The sequence below is a fragment of the Orbicella franksi genome, chromosome 6, assembly GCF_964199315.1.
Source record: "Orbicella franksi chromosome 6, jaOrbFran1.1, whole genome shotgun sequence".
NCBI lineage: Eukaryota > Metazoa > Cnidaria > Anthozoa > Scleractinia > Merulinidae > Orbicella > Orbicella franksi.
The window spans coordinates 4,770,001-4,797,025 of NC_138150.1; the positions used below are offsets into that span (position 1 = coordinate 4,770,001).

Below are 27,025 nucleotides of genomic sequence, written 5' to 3' on the forward strand. Positions count from 1 at the left end.
ATTAATGGCAGATTACATTTCCTGTATAGATCAGGGAGAATTGGTGCGTGGAGAGCGAAAACGAGTGACGTCTTCCAGTATCTTCAAGTAAATTTTGGTAATTGGGCAAAAATAACTCGGGTTGCCACTCAAGGAAGACAAGATTACGATTACTGGGTGAAAAGCTTCAGCCTTTCATACGGCGCTGATGACGTATTTTTCAAGACTTACAAAAGTGGTACAAAAAAGGTAATTTAACTGTTTTAAATGCATTTAACTCCTAAAGATCGAGATAGAGGACCAATTTTGTTCGCAAAGTTATGCGCAAAATTATCTCAACTTAATAAATCGCAGCGTAAAATAAATCTGCGAGGGCAAACTATATTTTCTCCATATTAGTCAGCCTCCATCATTTTCGAAGCCATCGAAATTATTGAGATTGTATGGTGAATCGAAGTCTTATTACTTTACTGTAAGTTTTTTTTCCTGAAAATATGTTTAACTATCCTTAGTAGCTTCACAGTAAATTTTTTCGTTCCGACATACTCAACAAGTTTCACATTTTTGCTCCATGCACCCACGAATTTTGCTCTTTAATTTTGAAGCTGTGCCTCTATAAGAGTTACGTTTAATTTTATGAACGTATGGAAAAATTGCAATCATAAACGCAATAGAGTATTTTTCAAACGCTTTATCTCTTAAAACAAGTTTTTCTCACTTTCTGACTGAAGGAAAACTGGGGAAAAGATTAATGGAATGGAAGATTTTCGATAAAAAAAAAAAAAAAGAAAATCAAAAGAAACTAAACAAACAGAAACCCCGAAAATTAAAAAAAGAAAAAAAGTGTCAGATATCTAAAATTACGATTTGCACAGGTTATCTGGAGATTTCTGGAATATAAGTGTCCTAAACTTACCATATAGCGACAATCTGTAAGTCTGTTTTATTCTCATGAAACTTTTAGTACTAAATTGCATTGAATGAGCAGTATAATGCACATTTCGTAGCCGTTCTTTGCACATTACATGGACAAATTATCTCTTTTTCAATCAGCGGCGAAGGCGAACCAGAAGGCTACTTTTTTTTGCGTTTCTATTTGAAACTGGACGCTGTAGTTCTTAAATCATTCGACACACTGAATAGACCCAGTGAAAGTTAAACGGTGATGACTGTTCCAGAGACATATATGTGACATGACGGTAAAATGTCGGCTGACTTGTCGGTATTATTTTGTAGGCTGACTCGTGGGTCTATTGTCTCATCCAAAGCATTAGTAGTGTGTCGGCCGACGGACGTATCAGCGGTAGTGTGTCGGCCGAAATGTTTGTAATATGTCGGCCGACGTGTCGGTAGTGTGTCGCCCGACGCTCGTGTCGACGCATCGGTAGGAATCGATTTTTGTGTTTATTTATAATTGCGAGATTCTAAGCTTGAAAAATGACCCAGATAAATGTATACAACAGCATTATTTTTCGCATATAATTGGAAAAAAAATTAGCCATCGTAATTCCTGTTTTTCAAAAGTACGCAGAACTAGAACGCTGGCTTCACGCGCTTTGTCGTTTGGCAATGAACGGCCTTTTTAGAGATGTCCGCGCAAGATGGATAATGGACTTTTGAACTGTTCATTTAACTGTTGGTTTGGCAGCGTTATCGTTGTTTTTGCTTATTATCAGGAGAAGAATGACGCTTGACTTGTGCCCAATGGATTTCAGATCACGTGACTGAGTAAATAGAGAGCCGGCAGCATGCGCGTGCTAATGTGTAGCTCCATTTTATTCCTTTCAGGTATTTCAAGGAAATAATGATCGGTATACACCTGTCAGTCACGACCTGGAGACGCCCATCATTGCTCGCTACATCCGAATTCACCCAGAGACATGGCAAGGTCGCATTTCAATGAGAGCTGAGTTCTATGGCTGTAGAGATGGTAGGAATAGCCATATTGTAGTAATCAAGTATTAGAGCAGTGCTTTCAGTTTAGGGATAGGTTATTTTTCTGCGAAAGCTTTTTGTTTGAATTGAGAGTACGAAAAATTAATGAGACATAAATGGGAAACTAGTAAAAATTTTAATTTTCAATATCTTAGGTTGGTGGAAATTTGACGTTCTTAAAACAACTATTTGCCCGAGAAGCGAAACTTCGAGGGCAAATATGCTAATTTTAAGAACAGCAAATTCCAAGGGGCAGCTATGAGCTGGCCAATAGTTCCGTGACATAAACACTCTCTTGTCTTTATGGTTCACCACTAAATTTTCTTCTGCGCGCCAGTTCAAAAATTATATTGAATTATTTTCAACTTTTTTAATATGAAACCCGTGAAAGCCAAACGTAAAATCTGAAACAGAAAACAGACAAAAACCCACTTAATACAATTTCGATTGTTTTTTTAGCGGAGGCGGCGTGGCCGAATGGTTTAGGGCGCTGGATTTGAAATCTGGAGGTCCCTGGTTCAAATCATCCGCCCTACCGCTATCTGAATTTGTTCTCAGTAGCCCCGAGTTCAACTCCTCGGCCGCGTTGTGTAAATAGCCAAGTGGTCAGCCTCCCATCAGTTGGGATTCTTAATAGTGTTTGTTATATTTGAAATATTTGTTTATTTATTCAAAGTGTCCCCAATTAGCACATTAGTGCTAAATACATGGACACTTAAATAAAGTGATTATTATTATTATTATTATTATTATTATTATTATTATTTTCTATAAACCCGCTTGTTTACAGAAAAATTTTCACAGACGAGTACTACCCATCCGGGTACTTTCCTCGAACGGGCACTATGGGCTAATAGTGTCTCTCAGCGGATGAACACTATTGCGTCACGTGATCAATTTAAACTAATAGGAATCGCAGAAAATTTAGTGGCAAACTATAATAGCTGATAGTGTGTAATGGCTCAGCCAATCAGATAACAGCATCTGCATTAGTATACTAGCTAGTATAAAAACTTCTTTTATCTACCGCTTGTTTAAGTATGCCCAAAGGATAACGAATCTTTTCGCATGAAATAACTAGAAGTATTTAGATATTTTTATACATAATAGCCTGCAGTGTCACTGTATATTTTTACGAGTTTTAAAGTATTTTGGCGAGCACCCGTCGGCCTTGCGGTAGCTGTGCTACTCACTAAAATGTTTACTAGCTCTAAGCCTTTAACTGAGTTTGAATTGTATTTCTCGCGCTTGGAAAAACTCAGTCGATTGTATTCGTTTATCGTCTTGTTTCCTATACGGTGAAGTTGCATTGTAATGAAGCAAAATGTGTAAACTACCTAAAGCTTTCTGTATATTTCTTAGAAGGAACTACGAATTGACTGATCAGATCAAATATGATGACACTGTGAAAAAACGAAAACAACAAAAATCACTATTGTGATAGAAAAGAGATTGAACTCCATTTTTAACCATGATCTTTTTCTTTTTTACGATATCAAAAGAATTTTGTTTCATCAAGATCGCAGAATCGAAACTTCGCGGAAACTTGCAAGGATCTATGATAAGTTTAGGAAGTTCAGTTTGACATCAGTTAGAAATGGTAACTCCAAAACTTTCTCTCGATAACTTCAAACAGGACTTTCTACTGTTCCAAAGTGTGGTAATAACGCCTTTTATTATATAAACACCAATGAAATACCAGGATTTTTCCTTTTCCTAAAAAATCATATCGTCATCGCGCACACTGAAGATACTATTTTTATCTTTTACACTGTGAAGATATCATTCCTTTTTGATAACATTTGTTTTTTGTTCCTTTAAGGTCATTGCCCCGAAAAAGAACGCACAGTAGATTTTCATTTAAATTTTCCCTATTGGCTGCTTATATCAAGAGAACTTAAATTTTGAAATAAAAAAGGAGGGTGCCCGTATTCGTTTAGGAGCAGGAGGACCCTCAATAAACCCCATAATTTCTTAAATTATCTGCTTTTAGAAACGTTTGCATTTAACCCCATTCATTTTATGTTTTGTGAGAGCTGAAAAATAGAAACAAGAAATACAACAATGGATCAATGTTAAGGAGCAATTTGATGTACGTTTCATGATAGAGGCACCTATATTTAGCGGACAGGGATTCAATATGCTCCAAGCACGCAGTGTTCTTGAGGGCACATCTTATCGTTTACGAGTGCTTGCTATGCTCTCATTTTCAGTGATAATTTGTTACTCTGCAACAGAAATTGGTCTATATTCACTTTATAGAAAGAAGGTGATCGCTGCATTCAAACTAAGTAAAAAAATCGTTAGGTCCCCGTACTCGTTTCCGAGAAAAAAACGATCGTTTGTCTCTCGCAATCCAAGCCGTTTAGAAAAACCACCATTTTGTATGTGCACGCGCTTGCGAGCGCGCGCTAATGACGCGAAAATCCTGCGCAGTAAGGATGCGCAATGCAATTCTGAGGAATAACCTTAACTACACTTAAATTTGTTGATGTATGATCGAAACATCGTCGGATCTTCTTCGGTCGTCTTCGGCAATCTTCGGTGATCTTCGGAAAATGTTCGGAAGCGTTCGTCTGGCCTTCAGAACAATTTTGGAGATCTTCGGAAAGTGGTCGGAAATCTTCGGAAAATCGTCAACAACGTCGTCTTTAGTATGTTTATATAATAAACAGTGAATACGAATGTGAATACGAGTTTTGTCTTCTCTTGTTCAACTCAATATCTCACCCGTTCGCTACGCTCACTCGTGAGATATCAAATTGGACACTCGAAGATAAAATTCTTATCCACGTGCGGGCATGTAATATCCTCTATTTTAACGCCCCTAGCAATGATTTATAACAAAAAAATATGAAACATATTGACGTTTCTGGTTGCCATCGCAACGTCTGTTGTTTTATATGCCGAGTTTATAACTGGCCAGACTTTTTGATTGAGTTGTCTGTTATTATGCAAAGCAGATACAACTGTCGTACTATTTGTTTGATTTAGCGTTTTTTTATGATTAGGATTTGAACACCCAAAACTGGAATGCCAGTCAGAACTTGGAATGAAAAGTGGAAATATACCCAACAGTGCTATCTCTGCTACCTCGAGTTGGAATCAGTACTATGGTCCAGAACGTGCCAGACTTAACACGGTGAAGTCAGGGAGCTTCAGAGGAGCGTGGGTTCCTAAGACTCAGGACATTGGACAGTTTATTGAAGTTGATCTGGGAAAAATTACAAAGATAACACGTTTAGCAACTCAGGGCAGAGAAGATTCATCCCAGTGGATGAAAAGCTATTGCATCACCTACAGCGTTGAAGGAGGTCCATTTCTTCCTTACAATAACAACCAGGTAGACGCAGTGTAAAACAAATTCCCAATGCACCCTGCCGGACCGTCTCAATACCAACTATGCTCCCTTCAGTCCCTTCTCGTTCGATCTCTCTGTAATTTGCATAATATGATCACACTCTCATTTTCCAAAATTTGAATCGTTGGGACAAAACAGAAGATGTATCGAAGCCTCAAGCGATTCCCTTCAGTCGACTCAAAGATATATTTTTGTGAATCTTGCTAGGTTCTCCCTGGTAATAAAGACAGAAATACAATTGTTGGACACATTCTCAACCCACCAATCATTGCGCGCTACATACGTATTCACCCCAAAGAGTACTACAGCTACATGGCTCTAAGATTTGAACTTTATGGATGCACAGAAGGTTAGTGAAAGGCTATGTTCACTATTGATGTGCGATTTATGTTCGTAATCGGTGTTGATTTGAAAGCTGAGATAATTCAAATGTCCCAACGCTCAAACCCTGTGAGGCAATAAATAAACTATAGCCTCCATTTGGCGCGAAAATATGCTCGGTTATTTGTCCGCGGACATTATCTGTTCCGAGAGGCGTACAGTTTTCCGAGAGCGTAGCTAGAGAAAAACTGTGAGCTTTGAGGAACAGACAATGTCCAAGGACAAAACCGGAGCACATATTTTCAAAGTCAAATGGAGGCTATTGAGTTTATTGTCCTTCAAATATCTTTCCCAACACGCGCAGTTTTGAAAATCGGGGAATATTCTCGGATATTCCCCAATTTTAGCTTGGGTATATTTGGTAACGTGATGCGTGTAGACCAATCGCGAGCGAGCGAAAATATTTGATGGATTATAAGAAAAAATATATCATTAGGAGGAGATCTTAATCTACTGTGGGAATTATATGGTTTATATGGGATTTAGCACTCCACGAATACTGCTGCTTTTCAAGAGAAATGCTGCAAACACATAACCGAGTGAAAAAAGGGGGCTTCTGTATAAGATGTACGAGTTAGTGGAACTATCGTAGTTGTAATCATGTGACGGTGTTCTAATATACGGACAGGAAAATATGAAGCACCTTACTATCAATAACAACATAAAGAATTAGTCAAGCCTAAACGCTGGGCTCCTGCACCGGTTTATTCAAAGCCCGATTAAGCTAACCCAGGATAAGCGAGAATTTTGATCTAAGTTTTTTTTTAACTTTGTGATGAGGTTTTCTGTTTATATTGTTTGGCCCTCTTAGTTTGAATAATCTCAAACTATGCAAAACATTAGTAGTGGAAAACATTTTTATACACGAAAAACTTATTATTTGGTTAACTTTTAATCCTGGGTTTGCGTTAACCCGGAAAACGTTGCACTGATTAGAGTAAGTTAACCTGGCGTGGGCACGCGATCCAATCGAAAACCCAGCACTTGGTCAGCGGTCAACTTTAAATACACGCCTTACCTTGATGCACTCTAAAATTCAGTCCGTAATTTGGTCACGTGATACTAGTCAGCGGTTACCTTGTTTTGACAGGAGTCAATTGAATATAACATAGATGTCCAATATTAAAGATGTACGTTGTGAGCCAAGGCTGCATGTCTCGGTCATCTTATTAGCTGGAATATGGCCGCCATGTTGCGCTACGTTGTCGTCATGCGCGCGCGCCCGCGAGCAATGCCGCTAGCCATTTTTACCACGAGAAAAGCGATTCAGGGGGTTCTATGAGTATAGGACTCCGCTTGACCGCTTGACTATTTTAAGCTACCGACATGTTAAAGTGTGGAAATGCGTTGATTCCGTCAAGCAGTGTTTCAAAGACGTCGTACTATTTTTTCTGTTCAATGATGGCCACTTTATTTTATTATGCTAGCAACAAGTTTTCTACTTAAAGCATAATCATGAATTTAAAAATACTGTAGTTGTAGTCAGGCATAGTAATAAAATCTTAAAAATAGACGTTTCGGCTAAAATACTATAACCTTCTTCAGTGATGAAATGAATGTTAACGGCGTCTAAATGTAAATGAGATGTTTATAAGAATGTGAGGAACTTACTAGGGATTAATTTAGCATTTTGTAAATGTCTGGAATATGCGCGTGGTCATTAATTGAGTTCGGTTCGTAAATGGAATGCCACGCTTCCAAGAACAATCTACGTGACCACAAGGGACAGCGGTCTATTACCTTGACATTATTAAAATCAAATTCGTGCTTGTTTTTCATACAGTGTTGCACCAAAAGAGAGTTCTTGTCACATGTGAGGACGGCTCTTTTATGTTCTTTTGTTCTGGATCTCAGTGCTCTGGATGTTTGACCGATGTAAAGTTTTTCACAGTTTTTACAATTTTTACAATCTACAAACAAATATTCGGCTGTCCATGGGTTCACCTGTAAGCGCCATTTTGGCAAACTTGGTGATGGAACACGTCGAAGAGAGAGCGTTAAGTACTGCACCTCACCCCCCTAAGTGGTGGTACAGACATGTTGACGATAGCCATGTTTGCCTCGCCCGTGAGCATCTCACTGAATTTCACTCCCATCTTAACTCGATCAACCAGCACATCAAATTCACAGTCGAAGAAGAGAGTGATAGATCCATCGCATTCCTCGACACGAAGACAACTACAAATACTGATGGATTAATTAAAACCAGTGTTTACAGAAAAGCAACCCATACCGACAAGTATCTCCATTTCAACTCTCACCACCCTTTGCAACACAAACGCTCAGTGGCCAGAACCCTTCTTGACAGAGCAAAGAATATTCCGTCGACTGACGAAGACAAAAAGTCCGAGGTACAACACGTGGTGGACGCACTCAAAACCAATGGTTACACGGACCAATTCTTAAAAAGCTGCCAAAGAACCAAACCACCTAAAGCATTAAATCAGCCCCAAAATAATCAGCCTCAAAGCCACAGAGGCTTTGTTACTTTGCCATATTTTCAAGGAATCTCTGAAAAAATTGCAAGAACTTTGGGACAATTCGACGTAAATGTTGCTCATAAACCCGTCAAAACGGTTGGTTCGATCCTGAAGAAACCGAAGGACAAATTCGATCAAGACCTGTCAACTGGTGTCGTGTATAAAATCAATTGTAAAAACTGTGAAAAACTTTACATCGGTCAAACATCCAGAGCACTGAGATCCAGAACAAAAGAACATAAAAGAGCCGTCCTCACATGTGACAGGAACTCTCTTTTGGCGCAACACTGTATGAAAAATAATGTCAAGGTCATAGACCGCTGTCCCTTGTGGTCGCGTAGATTGTTCTTGGAAGCGTGGCATTCCATTCACGAACTGAACTCAATTAATGACCACGCGCATATTCCAGACATTTACAAAATGCTAAATTAATCCCTAGCGAGTTCCTCACATTCTTATAAACATCTCATTTACATTTAGACGCCGTTAACATTCATTTCATCACTGAAGAAAGTTATAGTATTTTAGCCGAAACGTCTATTTTTAAGATTTTTAAGTCAGTGACAACAATTTTTAAGATTTTATAATTATGAATTCTTATTAAATATATATATTTTTCAAATTGTGTCACAACAACGTGACACAATTAGTGAAGAAGGCGACAGCTAAATTAAACTTAATTACTTTACTTTACAGGCTTTGCCATCCCCCAGGTTCCCGTTTGCCAGATTCAGCTTGGAATGCAAAACGGAAAACTTCCAAATTCCGCATTGTCAGCTTCTTCGCAGTACAATGCGTATGCTGGACCTGAAAATGCCCGGCTTCACTTCTGTGCGGAGAGTCGCCGCTACGGGGCCTGGATAGCACAGAGAAATGACCACAGTCAATATTACCAGGTTGACTTTGGAGTCGAGACACAAGTCACACGTATCGAAACCCAAGGTCGCCAAGATAAGTTACAATATGTAAAGGAATACACGCTTAGATACAGCACTGATGGATCTTACTTTAAACAGTACCAACCATCTGGATTTACCAAGGTTAGGTGTTTTTTAAAGTTGTCGCCAAATATGTTTTGCTTTTCGTAATTTCGGCAAAGTGGGATTCATTGCTCCTTTCCGTCACGTTGGCGCTCCATTTCGGAGTTTCTTCTTGGAGTGTATACAGAACTACTACTGCTTGCAATATATTATTTAGCCTGTTTAAAGTTGCTTTCTATTTTTTATTTGTTAAGACATTTAAGGCAAACAGTGACCGATACACAGTGGTAGGCCATGACTTAGAAAAGCCAATTAGGGCAAGGTATTTGAGAATTGTCCCAGAAGACTGGTACAGGTACATTGCGTTAAGGGCTGAGTTTTACGGATGCAAGACAAGTAAGTTGATCTTTTTGTAATTTGCTTTTCTCGGCCCTTTTATTAAAAAATAGATTCGCAATACTTACACGTGCTGATATAAAATTTGGAGAGAGTCATCTGTTAAGCTGGCTAGAAATGTGATCTGAGAATATGAGCAAGATGCTAGCCAGTCAATGGACATGTTGCTCGATAAAAATCTCCAGGTTCTCTCGACAGGTGCTCTAACACTCTGAGCTATGCCAGACAACATAACACGGCTGTAGTTATGACAGCTTTCTACTACTTCTTACACAATTTGGCTAGGATCACTTTGGAACCCCCAAAAAAGGAAAAAGAACGACAAAAAAACGCAAAAAAACGACTAAATTTACTGGACACTGTGCATTTACTTTGTAGATGACGGTGGTTATTCAGCGTGGGGAGGTTGGTCTCAGTGTTCTGTAACTTGTGGAAATGGGCGTCAGAGCCGCAGTCGTTCCTGCACCAATCCTGCCCCAAGCCCTGGTGGAAAAGACTGCTCACAACTTGGACCTGACAAAGAGAACAAAACTTGCAATGATGGAGGCTGCCCAGGTAACAATTATAACAATGATGAGAAGAATAATAAAATAAACAGGACTGACAGTTTCTTTGTCTGCAATCAAGAATCCCTGATTTGTTCCATTCTGCGCGTTCTTATTACGTTTGAGTCTGGCGTGTATCTCTGGTTTTGTGGGATGATTGGCTGAGCTGAAGTTTATGGTACTCCATCGTCGGTTGCTTTTCTGTTCGTAGTTTAGCAGTGCCTCCAAAATTGTAAGGGTATCTCGCCCAAGAGCGGAATCATCAGAAAAAATGGCCAATTCCCTCAGTGAGACACACCTACAGGGAATCATGCTTGCCTGCATAAAAAGAATTGGCTCAGACAAGTGCTCAGAGATTGAATTGACTCTTGTTGAATGAATTGGCTCAAACAATGGTCAGAGATTGAAACCAGGACTTTCTGATTCACATGCAACGGCTTAATTCAGTGATGATTGTCTCGCTTTCAAAATTCAAACTTACTTTTAGCAAAACGTCGCCGGGTAATTCTCCAAATTGCGAATTCAGGGAAGGTCAGTATCATAAATACTTGAGCTTTAAGGTGGAGAAGGAAGAAACGGTCGTGCTTCATGGATAACGTTAAGAACTCTTTGTTTCATGTACAGTCGATGGCGGTTACTCTGCATGGGGACCTTATGGCAAGTGTTCAAAAACGTGTGGAGGAGGAAAGCAAACTCGGGAGCGAACCTGCACTAATCCACCTCCAGCAAATGGTGGAAAAGACTGCACTAGCCTTGGATCGAGCATTTCAACCAGAGATTGCGAAAACCAAGAGTGCCCTAGTAAGTGTGTTTTCCAACCTTGGGTTACAGCTGTTACCACTCTGAGAGCGCTTTCTATTCAATCAAAAATTCCGAAACTTCAAAACGAGGACAAACGGTATTGAAATTTTCTGGGATCTTTCCAGAAAATTCAGAAATCGTTGAATTTCCCATAATCGAACCATTCGAAAGGAAATTCCGGAGATTCCGTAGGAAATTTCGGTATACCTGGCAAGGTTGTCCTCTTTACCGGAAATTGTGAAAAATGCTGTTCCATTATTATTATTCGTCACTGGAAATTTCCAGAAATTGAATCCAGAATTTTTCATCGTACGGAAAGCGCCCTCAATTACATAAATGACAAAAGAAGGAGTAAAAGCAATTTTCAAATATGTAAGCAAACATCCGGGCTGAAAGTAGATTCTTCGATAAGAGAAAACAACTTTCGGAATTGCTCTTTACTACGACAGCGTTCTTCGCGTCCTCTCTGTCTGTAGCGTACTGATAGAGAAATTTGAAAACGCAGCTTAAGCTAGCTTTATTTCTACGGCTAGGCCTACCGTCCACACTAATCCAGCACGAAAACGAAACTTTTCGAAAACGTGCCTCAAACCGAGGGAATATGAAAACGCCGGCTTTTCGTTTTCGTGTAGACGGAAAACAGTTTGAAAACGGAACTTTTAATTTCTAAAACGATGGGTTCACGATGAGAATGTGATTTCCCTGACCGAGTTTTCCTCAAACACAAATCCAAAATAACCGATGATTGCTGCGTTTTCAAATTCCACCGAGCATAATGTGAACGGAAAACATTTGATACGTTTTCAGAGTGAAACTTTCGTTTTGAGAAATTCATCTGATATAGTGTGGACGGGGCCTAACTTCCGCCGGTCGTGTCATTTACATATGGTCTCTTTGACATCGTCTGGCTGTACCAGACCCAGTCTAATCGCATTTTTCAACTCGAATTACAAATCATTATTGCTAGTTAGCTTCAGGTTTTTCATTTAAATCTAACTAGTTGAGTGTCTTTTTCTTTTCACGGTGAGAAGAAACAACAAAGACAACCGGAACAATAATAACAACACAGTACAAATAAAAACAAACAAAAACAACCTGACGAAAACAAAAAAACGTCACAAAACATAAGTCAGTTATATTTAGTGAAGAATAGAGAAGCAAAAACTGACACAACGTAGGATGATTTTTTGAAGATGTACTAGCATATTTCGGCTAGCCAAACCAGCCTTCTTCAGGTAGAATGAAAATTTTACATTGGGACGTGTTTAATTTTTATGTAGTCGATCCTTATGGTCTGAACATCCGCGAAAAAACTTATTAATTGTTTCCATTTGTTTTCGTTTATTATGTTCTTTTATCATGTTATTTTATTTTACCCTATGCTTATCTTTAATTTACACTGTGAATTACTTTTACGTATTTCCGGTATTACGGAAATATCGGCTACATAAAAACACGTCCCAATGTAAAATTTTCATTGTACCTAAGGAAGACTGGTTTGGCCAGCCGAAATATAGTACACCTTCAAAAAATCATCCTACGCTGTGTCGGTTTTTGCTTTTGTATTCTTCATTTTATATGTAAAGCCGATTAGATCACTATTGATGCAACGTATACCAGCAGGATCATCGTTCCGGTTGCTTGCTTAAACATTTTATAGTTATATTTAGCATTTATTTAATCTTCTGTGTATCAAACGATTGTCTGCTATATTTCTTTAGTTGATGGTGGATATAGCAACTGGAATAAATGGAGCGAGTGTTCAATTTCTTGCGGTGGAGGACAGCGGGCTCGCAGCAGGACATGTGATAACCCGAAGCCAGAGCACGGTGGAAAAGATTGCTTAACTATCGGATCCTCGACTCAGACAGAGAAATGTAGTACCAGTAAATGTCCAAGTAAGCATCTATTTAATTTTGTGTAACTGTAAAAAAAGTAAATTTCATTTAAACTCACCAGACACGGAGGAACTCAAATAAACTTGTCATAAGGTGTTTGTGTGTCGAGTCGAATTCCACTCAACTAAATTTTGCAAAAGCGATATAAGCGGAGAAAATCTTATTACTGGCAGAAACAAACTTTAATTTGCTGTTGTGGAGTTGTTTAGGACAAGAATTCAGGTTAACTTTATCACGTTAATTGCAATTAGGTTACTTCCGTCAAAAGGCCCTTGCGTGACGGTGTCCTGTGACTTTTTCAATCATAAAAATGGTCATGGTACAAAATAGATACCAGAAGTGGGAACAGGGTGATGAAATTGACGTTGTTTGTGCGAGATTTTGGGAGAATAACAGTGATAGCGAAGCCTCCAATCCAGTTGCCTCTTTCCTTACGAGTCTTCTCAAAGGGAAAAAGGAAGAATCCGTCGTAGTACCTGGATAACGTTAAGAACTCTTTGTTTCATGTACAGTCGATGGCGGTTACTCTGCATGGGGACCTTATAGCACGTGTTCAAAATCTTGTGGAGGTGGAAAGCAAACTCGGGAGCGAACCTGCACTAATCCACCTCCAGCATATGGTGGGAAAGACTGCAGTAGACTTGGATCGAGCACGTCAAGCAGACAATGCAACCAGCAGAGCTGCCCTGGTTAGTGTACTTTTTAACGTCGCGTTACAACCTTTACCAACAATCATGGACAAGAGTCTTTAAACAAATTTGCCCTTTTGGCGCTTTTGCAAACACGCCAGACGCAAATACAACCTCATGTCACCTATCTAGTCTCTTCCCCTTCTCCACATAAAATATTGAAATCTAGTACATACCTGCAATTTCTCCTGAGTTTCAACATTGTATCGGGTGAAGAGGAGAAAAGCAACGCGTTTTTAAAAGGATATCAGTACTTTTTCAAACTTCAGTTGTATAACACAGATAGTTCGTTGCATTAGGTTAGTGTCCCAAGGACTTTTTTCCATGATTGAAGACTAACTAACCGGAGATTAATTAAATTTTGGACTAATCTAATCGAAAATTAAATGTATTAAAAAAAAAACAAAAAAACAGTGAATTAAAGCTAATATTAAGTTTGGAATCAAAGTGGTGCACCAGGGTTGAAAGCGAGCTTATCGATCAGAGGACATAGTTTTTCGGAGCTAGCTTTTAGTACGATAGCTAATTATATGGCTGGCTCCGTTAGCGGGCAACATGAACCGAATCCTGCGTTATGATTGGCTACCCGAGCGGGCAAGATGGTGATCTGTATAATCACTCGTGATTACCCGCTGTGTCCCGCAAAGAAGGAATAACAAGAATAGTAAATCAATTATTGATCAAGCTCGTTCGGTCAAGATGGCTGGATATTGGTCTCGATATTTTACGTGTTTATGTTTATGGTGTTTGTAGTCTCTATTGTTTGTAGCCTCTATTCAGAACGCTTACTAACACCAATTGATTGTGCAATTTAGACAAAGCTAATTTCTTTTATATCGTTTGTACGAGTCACGCCATACCACACGAAGTACAATCGTATTTTTCAAGTTGAGTTACAACCATTATTTTATTTCAAGTTGGCTACAGCCTTTTCTTTCTTTCATTTTTAACCTTGATGTAACTTGCGTTTTTCTTTTGGCGTTTAAAAGGGATTATTACATCAACGACAACAACAGACAATAATAACAACACAACAGAAAAAGGAAACAGCACTGGAGAACAAAAACCGCAACAAAATATTTTAAGTTAAATTGAAAATTTTTTGCATCAAAATCTCTTTCGGATAAAATTCTTGTTTTTACAACAGTCTTCTTTGCCTGAATTAATCAGTTGGACAATTAATTAATTGCGTTCTTTTCACTCAGTTAATGGTGGTTATAGCAAATGGAATAAATGGAGCGAGTGCTCAGTTTCGTGCGGTGGAGGACAGCGGGCTCGCAGCAGGACATGCGATAACCCGAAACCACAGCATGGCGGAAAAGGTTGCTCAACTATCGGACCCTCAATTCAGACAGAGAAATGCAGTACCAGTGAATGTCCCAGTAAGCGTCTACTTAATTTTGTGCCAATGTAGAATAAATAGGTTCAAGTCAGATCGTGTATCGAGATCGGATTGCAGTCATCTAATTTTGTCATTGCAGATGCATGTAAAAAAAAGTGCCTGTTTACCAGCAGATACACGCTTTGTCTTAGTGCTGTGGAATTATTTAGGTCAAACATTCTGGTCCATTTTATCCCTGTAATCCTAATTTGGCTATTTCAGTCAAGTGGTTATATCGTGTTCATTTCTCCCGAATTTTACCAAAACTGGACAAAGACAAGCTCAGTTCGCGAGGTTTTTGATCTCAAAGTTTTTGTTATCAATGTAGGAATCATAAGAACTTATATCTCGCAGGATTATTACCTTTGTAATTGAAATGTGCATAATTGTTGGACATTTATGTTTCGAAATTTAATTGCTGTGGCTTTTTTAAAAGCCACAGCAATCGAAATCAAATTGGTCTTCAAGCTATTAAAATAGTTTGAAGACCAATTTGATTTCGATTATGACAAGACCAGGGTTGTTCGTACATGTATGATTTGGAAACACAACTGATATGGAAGAACTCAAAGCAAAGGAAAGAAACCTAAACATATTGACATCATGATTGCTATAATCATGACCAATCCATAGGGCAAAACATCGCATCTTTCAGTCTTTTCTACGACATTCCAGATGACAAACAAAATTGTTTAATCTGACGCGCATATGTCAACTCTAAAGTAAGATTCTTTTTTCCTTCTAGCTCCTCATCTTGAAAGCAGTCAAGTTGATGGGTTTGCACTTCGCCGCGTTGACAGGTCATGATTCAAAACAATTTATAAGATGTTTTCTCTTATCACAGGGGATGGTGGTTATTCTGCATGGGGACCATACAGCAAGTGTTCAAAGTCATGTGGAGGTGGAAAGCAAAGTCGCGAGCGAACTTGCACCAATCCACCACCAAGTGGCGGAGGAAAGGATTGTAAGGAGCTGGGGCCAAATACCTCGAGCAGAGAATGCAATAATCAGAAGTGTGCAGGTAAGACGTGCTATTAATGTTGTTTTCAGTATTACAACTGAATAACTGACGTTCTGATTAAGACCCTTTCTGACCTTTTCGGATAGGTTCTGTTTCTAAAAGCTAACTGAAACACTTCAGTTTTGACAACTTGTAATCTTAAAAAGTCGACGGCAAAAAAAGTTTCACTTAGCACAAGAACCGGGCTCGCCGCAAATCAAGTTTATTTTTATGATATTTCTTAATTTTTTATTCAGTTGATGGAGGTTACACTGATTGGGAGAAGTGGACAGACTGTTCCGTCACATGTGGAGGAGGACGAAAAGCGCGTCATCGGCAATGCACCAATCCTGTACCGCAACATGGCGGGAAAGATTGTTCAGATCTCGGACTACCGACTGAGACAAAAAGCTGCAATGAAAACGGTTGTCCAGGTTAACATTATATTTGTTGCAGATTTATTGTAGAAGCAAGTTAATCTATCGTTTTGTATCTGTGCCAAAGCCTAAGCTGTACACATGACTGCGATGCTCTAGCATTCCACTCACATGCACAGTCAAACATAACGATATTTCGTATGTTTAGTTTTATTACATGCCATAGAAAAAGCAGCCAAGTCGTGTTATACTCTAAGATTTCATACTCAATCTTCCCATCATGCCCTGCATTGATTTTGTTGGGCACTGTATTTTCTATGGCAGGGTATAAAATATTCATGCTATATAGTATTAACCAAGCGCGAGGGCCGCGCTGGGAAAATATCGGCCCGAGATCTTGACAGTACGCACAAAAGAATAGGGGGCCGATATTCTCCCAGTACGGTCCCGAGCTAACTTGGCTAATAAGAGGAATATTTCGTGACTGAAAGTGTTGAGAAAAAAAATACCACTATCACGGACTGGAAAAAAAAATATTGCAAAAGTCAAACGCGCAATTCGATTTTGATTGGGAGCCGACCGAGGCGTGTGGTCACGTCTGATGTTAAACGAAACAGAAGGAAAGTTGGAAGAGAAAGAAAAAGAATAATTTATGCGACAGCAAGTTCTTTCAGAAACGCGAGCCATAAAACTACCAGAAAATCTTCAAGGGTTATCGTGCGGGATCATTCGGGACAGTGCTTATCCCAACACTGTTTGACCGGCAATGGAACAGAATAATTGCCGAGTGATTTTAGTTATTGAATTGGTCCCTGAACTAACTTAGTCGTGTAATATCATGGCTTATAATCCATCAAATGTTTTCGCTCGCGCGCGATTGATCTAAACATGTTACGTGACCGATTATTCCCCAGCTAAAACGGCGAATATCCGAGGATATTCCCAAATTTTCAAAACTGCACGTGAAGGTTAATACATGTATTTGAAGGATAACAAACACAATAGCCTCCATACGGCGCGAAAATATGCTCAGATATTTGTCCTTGGACATAATCTGTTCCTCAAAGCTCATAGTTTTCGTCGAGTTACGCTCTCGGAAAACTGTTCGCTTATCGGAACAGATAATGTCCGCAGACAAATATCCTAGCATACTTTCCTGCCCAATGGAGGCTATTGCTTATTTATCCACTTGTCAGTTGTGCTTTCTTGGTCTAAAAATATACCCCCTCAGTTAAGAAATTACCATGGTATACCACTCGAAAACATTACATAACTGGTATGTATATCTTTGTCTTCTACAAGTATTACGAATTAGCTCAATACTTGGCTCTCTACTCGTTAAAAATATATGATTTATTGTTCTCAGTGTTCGTCTTGCTTAGTTTATTGTAGCACGTGGTCTGTGTCGTTGCTAGTCTTAGTTACCAATTTAGCAATCAGACTACTCGCCCTCGTTTTCTATGAGCGAACAGTCAACGAGGCGTATTCGAGTTGATTATCACTCATAGAAAACGAGGGCGAGTAGTCTAACTGTAAAAGTAGTGCGCGTGCGGAAAACGATGTGAGAGCAGATTAGATTCGCTGATTTACAATAGAACACAACAGAGTGACTAATAATGACACGTTAGATGATAGAAAAATACTGGACACTGAACTTCAACTGGAGACGAACATGAGGATATACTGTAAATGGTATGAGCCCGGGAGTATCAGTAGTTCGTATAGTGTGATCGTCTGGGTGAGGGAAGCTCTGAAGAGAACTGTTGTTGGTGACTGACATTTCGACAACCTGAGCGAAAGTGAATAGTGTTTGTCAGTCGATGATGTTATGTCTGGTCCGTTGAAAGTAATTGGTCAGTTTAGCTATGATGTTATTGGCTGTAAGACTCGTCTAAAGTTTGACAGCGGTCATTGGTCGGTTCTAGTAAGCTTCCATCCGTCTATTGTTAATCAAATGAGGTCGGCCTGTTGGAGGTCCGTTTGTCGGTTTTGTTTGTGGCGTGAATAAGTTGTTTGTACGGTGCCGGCAGTTGTTGATATCTGTTAGGAGGCGTTTGTTCTAAGTTAGTGTACCAGCTGAATAATTTCTCAAAAATAAACCCGGCAGTGCTCGTAACATTCCTCAAAGTGTTACTTCGATATCATTTACAGTGCATGGAGGTTACGGCAAGTGGGGATCTTGGGGCGACTGTTCTATTACATGTGGAAAGACGAAGGGCAAGAGGACACGCGATAGATTGTGCAATAACCCAGCGCCTCAGAATGGCGGTAAAGACTGTTCAGAACTCGGACCAGACAGCCAGACAATGACGTGTACACCACCGATGAAGAAATGTCCAGGTAATTATAAAGAAATAAACATTCACGCTTTTCATTACACATTTAGGTGGGGGTAGATTGGGTAGATTGGATGGTTAGCCACCCCCTTTTTGGAAAAGCAAAACATCAAAAAAGATTGAAAAAAGGTTTGAATATTATGACAGAAAGAAAGGGAAACTCTCTTGACAGGTATCTCATTGTAATTTCTACAACGTATCATTGCTAGTATTTCCTGGTAAAACGGTTTTCAATTAGGTTCCAATTCTTAAGTTTGTGTTTTAAGATTTGCCACAGAAACAAAAATAGAATTACAATACAATGATTGAAAAATTTAAAAAATTTAATATGCAAGATTACAATGAAGATACAAAACTACAATTTATATATTAAAGAAAAAATTGCGAGGGAACCTAATAAAAACCGTGGGGTTTGTAAGCTTAGGTTCTCTCTCACGAAACACCAGATGACTAATTTAGATAAAGTAATTTAATGGCAAGCCTTATTTAATGACAGAGTTAATAGTTACCGACAATATATGTTTAAAGTTTTTTCCTCAAAGATGGCAGTTATGAAGAGCCAGAAATTTCAGGTGAAAGAGAATTAAAGAATTTAGGACCTCGATAAAAATACGGAGAATTGAGGATATTTGTTCAACAGAATAGCAGATGAAAGGAGTTTGCATGCCCTGTATTGAACAATTATGGATTTGGTTGTTTATTGTGAATATGTTATCACATTTACGAGGGAGAATAGCGTTTTCAAACAAAGACATAAACTGACCTAGCTGCATGAAATGAATGTCTTGAAATTTAAGCAAGTTAGGCTCCTTAAAAATAGGTCCTGTATGAGCATTATAATAGGACTTGTCCACCATCCTAATCACACGTTTTTACAAAATTACAATTCTTTGAAGGTTAGTTTTATAAGTTGATCTTCAGACTAGATTTCAATAATTAAGGTATGGAAGTATCATTGAGTTATTTAGCATACGAAGAGCAGGTGTTGAAAGATAAAATCTAAAGATGAGATCTAAAATTATGACCTGTGCAATGGTTCTCTCATTAAGTCAAAAACATGTCCTATTAATTCTGCTACCCCAAGGTATCCGCATGCATTAATGGATTCGCTCCTGCATTAATTACTAACTTCCAGATACAATATACTTTAGTTCATCCACTGCTAGGATAGATATAGGTGCATTCTGATGATAAAGTTGTCTTAGTTATAACGTATTTTTAATTGTCAGCTGGTTTCTTATCTTTGCCTTTGTCCAGCACTGCATCTCGTTTACCTCTTTTCGCTATTCTCATCAGTTTTTGCGGCCTGGTTTGTATGATAGTATGCTGTGAAATATACCTTGTGACTGGAATGGACAAAGTCATATCGGATACTTGTTTCTTGCGCCAATGTGTTGAAAAAGCGTCTCAAACAGATTTTACTATGTTAAAAAAGTAAAGCTCTGATCTGTGGCTTTATGACACTTGCTACTAGCAACCCGGAAGCTTTTCTCTGCGTTTCGCTTCACCTAAGTCACCTGAGGACATTATAACAAACATACTGACATTCACAAATCTCAACACTTCAACATAGTGGTAAGAAACTCTCGCATCAATCTGCAAATTGGCCATTCTAATAAGTATTGTGATTTTTAGCTTGAATTTAAGTTACACTAAGTATAATGTAATGCGAAATTAAACTTATATCACCCGCTCAAGATAAAGATTTGTTTCGTCTCCAGTGGACGGCCAGTGGGGAAAATGGGGTGAATGGAGCAACTGCCCGGTCAGTTGTGGAGGAGGGGAACAAATAAGGGTACGAAGCTGCAACAATCCTAAACCCAGTGGTGGTGGCAAAGATTGTGATGGAGAAGAAGAGGCGACGAGAAAATGCGCGACTTTCGAGTGTGGACGTAAGTTTCTCTTTTTCTTTTTGCCTTTCGTCATAATTTGTAACAACTTCATTTCAGCTGTTAAAGCCTTTTAATTATGATGTTCCAAGCTACAAGGTTCGAATTCCATTCTATTTTCTACACCATTTTAAATCGTATAGGAAGACGAGGTAGCTGTATGCCGTTTCAAAGTAAATATGTAATTGTCCTAATATACACCGTAGCATTCGCAAATAACGAGCACCATTCCATCAGAAACGATGGGCAAATCAGTCTTATTATAAGACTGACAAAATTGCTTTTAAAGTGCACTCGCCTGAAGGCGCGTTCAGTTTTGAGATAATTTCCAAATATCATTCGTAGTGTAAATCTCTAATTCCACTCGCATTCATACGATTACCTTTAGAAATAAATCTACTCCTTATTGTGAGTTTGGTCTACCTGCGTTGATAGTTCCCGTTCCTTCTTCATGGCGTACAAAGGCAAAATGCGGCCCTGTTGTTGAAAATAGTTGAAACCTGTAAGAAAAATAATCGGGTTATTAAATTTTCCTTATTGTTTTGTTTTGTTTTGTTTTGTTTTTTGTCTTTCTGTCAAAATTAAAGTTGATTGGAAAGCAGAGGGTTGCTACAAAAACAGTGTCCGTGCTCTAAGCGAGATCCTGAAAGTGAACGCCAGGACGATAAGTAGTCGGTTTGCTGCATGCATGTCAGAAGCTGACGAGAAAGGTATCACGTTGTTCGGTATGGACGACAAGAGATGCTGGATTGGTGAAGACGCAAACAGCTCATACGACAAATATGGAACTTCAGGATTGTGCAGAAAAACGAAGAAAGGCATAAACTACGGCCTATCAGAGCACGATACGATGCGTGTCTATATGAAAGACGTTGAAGGTAATGATACAAGGCAATTTTATGAGTATAGTAATAATACTATTAAACAATGTTGTTGTGTATAGTGGTCAATATGCTTAGCTACACCTAGCTACTTTACAAGCATGCCACTTTAAAAACTAAAAGAAACAAAGATGTGAACTAAACATAATAGGCTTGAAAATCCCAACTGGTGGGAGGCAGTGCGCCAGTAATAACACTGGACAGCAGTTATACGCCGAAACAAGGCCAGGCTGCGTAGTCATCCCCCAAAATATGGAGCTTATGAACAACAGGAACGCTGAATGTGCGGCCATTATCGTACTGTGCCTTTTTTTTTTAAGTTTCGGTTCTCGTATTCCTCGCTTTTGGTGTTCCCGATACACTCCTTTTTACCTAACGGCATCTAGCAACAAAGTCAGTACCCGATCTGGCCAATAAATTCCTGTACTGGAGGAAGCGTCAGTCGTCCTTGCCACCATTTTGATCTGTGGACATGCAGTGCCCACTGGGAGGTTGAGGACCACCAATGTTCTCCCATATTTGCCACATTTTATGTAACAAGTCGTCTTCACGAGCAATTTTTCGTATGTGACAGCTTTTATTTGTCCCATAAAAGCTTACCCGCCAGCTTTTCAGCAAATATATTAGTCACATAAAAATTGGCCAATTTTCCCCATCTACACGAGTAAATAAAAATTGTCACAAAAATTGCTCGTGTAGACGAAGCTTTAAAAACATGAAATTGTATTGTATCTACAAATTGTATTGTATCTACAAATTGTCAACACAGGCATTCCTTTCAAAATCTCAGCCTCGGGTTTATTCCTAAAATATTCCTAAATTTCGCGAATTGCAGCTTCGACATTCTTATAAAATATATTCTTATTTAAAACTACGTACAAAGCAGACAAAGTTTGTTTGTCTGGGCCACTGATACTCGCGCTATATACGGGCCATTCAATTCCCGGAATATCAAAATTCTTGCACTCACGGCGCTGAGGCTCAGGATATTCAAACAAAGAGACAGGTTTTACTTCTTACGTTTCATGCGCTTTAGCCTTGGTGTCTTTTAACAATTTTTATGATTTATTTATCGCTGGCAAGTGCGTGACCAGCTTTCTCCAGCAAGCTTTTTCCGCGGCGGTTCACGTCACCACGTCACTTCGCACGGCTGACAGGTGTTAGCTGGCGATGTTGTTTATCCGGCGAGTGTAGAATTTTTTAGGCTGAAATGTCAGTCATCTCCCAATCTCAGCCTTGTAGGCTGAGGGCAGTGGATTACAGACAATTTAGGCTCAATTTTGTAAGCGGGGCTCTATAAATGTACTTACATATAAGTATCTTTCGGCAGGTCTGGTCAATGTTTCATACAACCTATAAAGCTCCTCCTTATACATGCAACTAGCTATACGGATTCTAAGTCCCTTGAACAAATTGATTTTCGAGTTTTGATACACGTGGTCCAAACTCTGTTGATTCTCAGCTAGCCCAGATTACCACTCTCGGATATATCAGGAAACGGGAAGTTGTTACCGATTTACCCTATGGTAAAAAGCATGCTGTAAGCTTTATTAACTCAGCGCACAATTTTCTCTACAGGTATATGGCAAGATAAGGGCTGCTACGTAAACAAAGCAGCATCGCTAGCTCTACCCGACCCCTTCGATACCAGCGTTGATACGTTACAAGGGAACGAAAACATTTTTGAGCACTGCAGTGAAAAAGCTAAGTCCTTCGGCTACACTGTATTTGGTGTCGACGACAAGAAATGCTGGGCAGGCGATGACGCCGAAAACACGTATAACAAGTACGGCAAGTCCTCAAAATGCACTGTCGGCAAGACTGGTTATGGTTCCGGCAAGGGGATCAACGGAGACATGTTTGTTTACCGTTATAAATGAATGACCGAGGCAAGTCGTCAGTGATCTCGGCAAAATTAATTTTAATTTCTCATATAAGGGACAGTTAGTAAGAAAGTCGATCACAAGGGCGACGTTCTCCCTCTGAGCACCCTCATAAGCGACAAGCTGCAGTCAAGTAGACCATAGTGAATCCCCTTTGAATTGTAATTTATCATTACTGCATACCCATCACCACATCGTGGTAGCAGTCCGCGACAACTTTGGAAGCTAAGGCATGCAGCGAGAAACGGGGGTAGCACCGTCAACCGGCGCTAGGAAAGGAGGGTGGGGGGACAAAAGATCCCTGTACTGGAATTCCGGCAAAATGACGGCGATCGAGGTAAAACCCCGGTGTTTTAACGAAGAGACCGCAAATTATCATGACCGCCCTGGGGCATAAAAGCATAGAGGTGTTGGAGGGATTCACTCCCTAACTCTGTATGCAGTGAGAATGGTCACACAAACTAATGCATGAGAGCTCTCAGAAGAAGCCCCAATTCACGTTAGCAATTCCCAGAATATCGCAATTCCTTTGTCTTTCTTATTCGCATTAGGTTGGGTTTCTTTGCGAAATTCTTTTAAACAAGTTAAAAGCTCTAAAATCGGAATAAACCCACTTCTAAAACAGAACGTATGGTTCTCTTTTTGCAGATGATGGATCACTGAGATGCCTGAATGGAACCCAAACGGTCTAAATAGCGGGATTTTATTTGGGAGAGAAATATATTAGCTGGGTATATGGACGGGGAAATATTTTAGAGTCAGCCAGTCAGCATTGTTTGATGGGTAAATAAACGAGCATTTAAAATCAGTTTTCAGTTCGCTTACTTTTGTCGATATTCTAACTCCTTATCCCCCTGACGTTTACGCCTACTCTGTGGGTTGGGGACAGATGATTGATCGATGGATCGATAATCAACCGACCACCAATCGATCGATCGTTCAATCAATCAATCAATCAATCAATCAATCAAACAATCAATCAGTCAGTCAGTCAGTCAATCAGTTAGTTAGTCAATCAATCTATCAATCAGTCAGTCATTCAAACAATCAACTAATCTGTCGATTGATCACTTGATTGATCGATCAATAATTAATGAATTAATCAAATCGATGAATCAGACGGTCAATCTATCAAACAACCAGTCAATCAATCTACCGGTCAGCCGGTCGGTTGGAAAGGGAACCAGGAAGTCTGTCTGTCTGTCTGTCTGTCTGTCTGTCTGTCGGTAACACGTGGCGACTTGAACAGCTGCAATGAGTGTTTTGTTATCTTATTTCGTTGTAACAGAAAATTGGATTGTGTACGTCATGAAAAATGGTGGGGAAAGTGATTAGCTATAGTCGGATTGATCAGAAATATTATAGTTTGGTCATGAAGTCTAAAAAAGATAAAGAGAACAAAAATTTGTCACAGCCGATCCTCTATTAAGTGACCAACCGTCAAGCGACCGCGCACTGTTGAGCGGCCGTCAAGGTATCGATATTGTTTTCAGTAAAACGCTGTAAATAAATAAAACCCCTATTAAACGACCCTCTTTTTGGAAAAGACGATGACAGATAAAATTTCCTCAACATGAAAGCACACCTATGAGTGTCATGTCCTTCCCGACCTTAAGTAGGTCTACATGCAAGTGATTATCAATTTAAGCAGAACTTGTTTTTCTGGGAACTCAAAAATTTCCCAGACACCTGAGCAGTATCGAAAATGCTGTTGTGTTTTCATATGAATGTCCTCTTATAGTCCGGCTGTTATCATCCAAAAATATGCTGAATCGTTCACTTTGATGATAAAAGGATGAAACTTTGCCAGATTACTACCATCCCTAAGACCAACATTTTGTGATATGGATCCAGCTAAAATTCGCTAATGTTGCTGAATACTGCGCATGCCTAAAATCGTCAACTGATAGAAACGAGCTTGAAAATAAAACCCTTTAAATGCCATTGCTAAAGCAACTTTGTACATTTAACCTTCTTATACTGATAAAGGGATCATAAAACTTAAACGGTGTCACGTGACCCTCTTACTGGAAACTGATATGTTAATGAGTGAGATCCCTGTAGCTACAGCTTCTAGCTAAAAGAATTAAGTGTTTTGGAGGCAAAATTGATCTTTACTCATTACTTTTGCTTCTGTTTGTTTTTGGAGTACAAAAATAATTGTAAAAACTAAACATTCTACTTTGGTAGATAAGAGTACATGTCTTAAAACAATGCTGCATGAAAACGAGGCTTATAGGAAACAAGGAAAAGAACAGTCAATGGGGCCAGATCTCTGGTCCAGTGAAACTGAATATTAATTTGACAAGAAAAATATTTCAACAAATGCAATGTACTCTGAATGAAAATCTGATGCTCTGCTTTCATTAATAGAAGTGAGACATATAAGACACACAAACTAGTGTTAAAACCACCTATATTTTGCACTCTGTTTGCTTGATTTGGTTTTTCCTGATTGAGTAATCACTCCTGTATTGACCCTTTTTGACAAAGATTTATTGCTTACTGATCTGTTTTTACTGTTAAGCAGTGTAAGTGTCATTTGTTTCTAAAGGGCAGTCCTAGTTGCAGTTGCCCCCACGGTTGCACAGACCTATGCATGCCAAATTCGGTATAACACACTTACAACGTCCTCTGCACACCGTTTTACACCAGCAGTGGATGAGTTCATAACATGAATCTTTCCCTTCTTGGTGAGTTGTCCAGTGAGGAACCCAGAGCCTGCGCATCTTCGCGCTGCCATCCCCACTGTGAAGGACATGGTAATACTGGTTCTTTTAGAAGGGTTTTCAGCCGGACAAATCCACCTTGAAACACTGCCCTCTTGGCAAGATTAAAGTATCAACCACCTTCAGGACCGTCCTCGCGCGGATCCCACAATATGGCACAATGTGGCACAATGTGACACATTGTGGCACAATGTGGCACAATGTAGCGCAATGCGACACAATGTGGCACAATGTGCCACAATGTGGCACACTGTTGCACTTGTGGCACATTGTGGCACAATGTGGCACAATGTGGCACAATGTGGCACAATATGGCACAATGTGGCACAATGTGACACATTGTGGCACAATGTGGCACAATGTAGCGCAATGCGACACAATGTGGCACAATGTGCCACAATGTGGCACACTGTTGCACTTGTGGCACATTGTGGCACAATGTGGCACAATGTGGCACAATGTGGCACAATGTGGCACACTGTGGCACAATAGGGCGCAATGTGGCACAATATGGCACAATGTGGCGCAATGTGGCACACTGAGGCACTTGTGGCACATAGTGGCACAATGTGGCACACTCTGGCACAATGTGGGGCGTTGTGGCCCAATATGGCACAATGTGGCGCAATGTGGCGCAATGCGGCATAATCTGGTGCAAAGTGACGCAATCTGGTACAATATGGCGAAAATGTGGCGCAATGCCGCACAATGTGGTGAAATGTGGCGCAATATGGGACAACGTTACACAATGTGGCACAATGTGGCGCAATGTGGCGCATTTGCAATGTGTCACAATGTGGCGCAATGCGGCGTAATGTGGCACAATATGGAGCAATGTAGCGCAATGTGGCACAATGTGGCGCAATGTGGCACAAAGTGGCGCAATTAGCACAATGTGGCGCAATGTGGCACAATGTGGCACAATGTGGCACACTGTGGCACGCTGTGGCGCAATGTGGCACAATTTGGCGGTGAGTGGCTCAAGGGGCACAATGTAACGCAATGTGGCACAATGTGGCACACTGTGGCACACTGTGGCGCAATGTGGCACAATGTGGCGGTGAGTGGCTCAATGTGGCGCAATGTAGCACATTGTAGCACAAT

At 39.7% G+C, this 27,025-nt stretch overlaps 3 protein-coding genes and 1 pseudogene across 4 annotated transcripts in view; all 4 read left to right on the forward strand.

The window, feature by feature from the left end:
* LOC145491298 (EGF-like repeat and discoidin I-like domain-containing protein 3) overlaps positions 1-9,250 on the forward strand; it is a 9,416-nt gene extending 166 nt beyond the window's left edge. Inside the window, exons 1-5 of the mRNA XM_081470466.1 lie at positions 1-228; positions 1,768-1,909; positions 4,926-5,257; positions 5,483-5,624; positions 8,833-9,250. The exon at positions 1-228 is cut by the window's left edge and continues 166 nt beyond it. Coding sequence (XP_081326592.1) covers positions 1-228; positions 1,768-1,909; positions 4,926-5,257; positions 5,483-5,624; positions 8,833-9,224 — 1,236 coding nt within the window. The 3' untranslated portion in view covers positions 9,225-9,250. The remainder of the gene's footprint in view (positions 229-1,767; positions 1,910-4,925; positions 5,258-5,482; positions 5,625-8,832) is intronic.
* Positions 9,251-9,862: 612 nt separating this feature from the next.
* Positions 9,863-11,719, forward strand: LOC145489527 (ectin pseudogene; annotated as a pseudogene). The gene is made up of 2 exons (XR_014049605.1): positions 9,863-10,067; positions 10,682-11,719. The product of XR_014049605.1 is annotated as an ectin pseudogene (transcript).
* A 379-nt stretch (positions 11,720-12,098) lies between these two features.
* Positions 12,099-15,633, forward strand: LOC145489528 (coadhesin-like). Its single transcript, XM_081468511.1, has 5 exons — positions 12,099-12,150; positions 12,580-12,756; positions 13,269-13,445; positions 14,651-14,827; positions 15,572-15,633. The coding sequence occupies exons 1-5, from the start codon at positions 12,099-12,101 to the stop codon at positions 15,631-15,633; spliced, it is 645 nt and encodes a 214-aa protein (XP_081324637.1).
* Positions 15,596-23,839, forward strand: LOC145491297 (coadhesin-like). The gene is made up of 6 exons (XM_081470463.1): positions 15,596-15,847; positions 16,084-16,260; positions 18,355-18,543; positions 20,261-20,431; positions 21,016-21,306; positions 22,888-23,839. Exons 1-6 carry the CDS (start codon positions 15,652-15,654, stop codon positions 23,187-23,189), a joined length of 1,326 nt encoding a protein of 441 aa, XP_081326589.1. The 5' UTR covers positions 15,596-15,651; the 3' UTR covers positions 23,190-23,839.
* Positions 23,840-27,025: the final 3,186 nt, after the last annotated feature.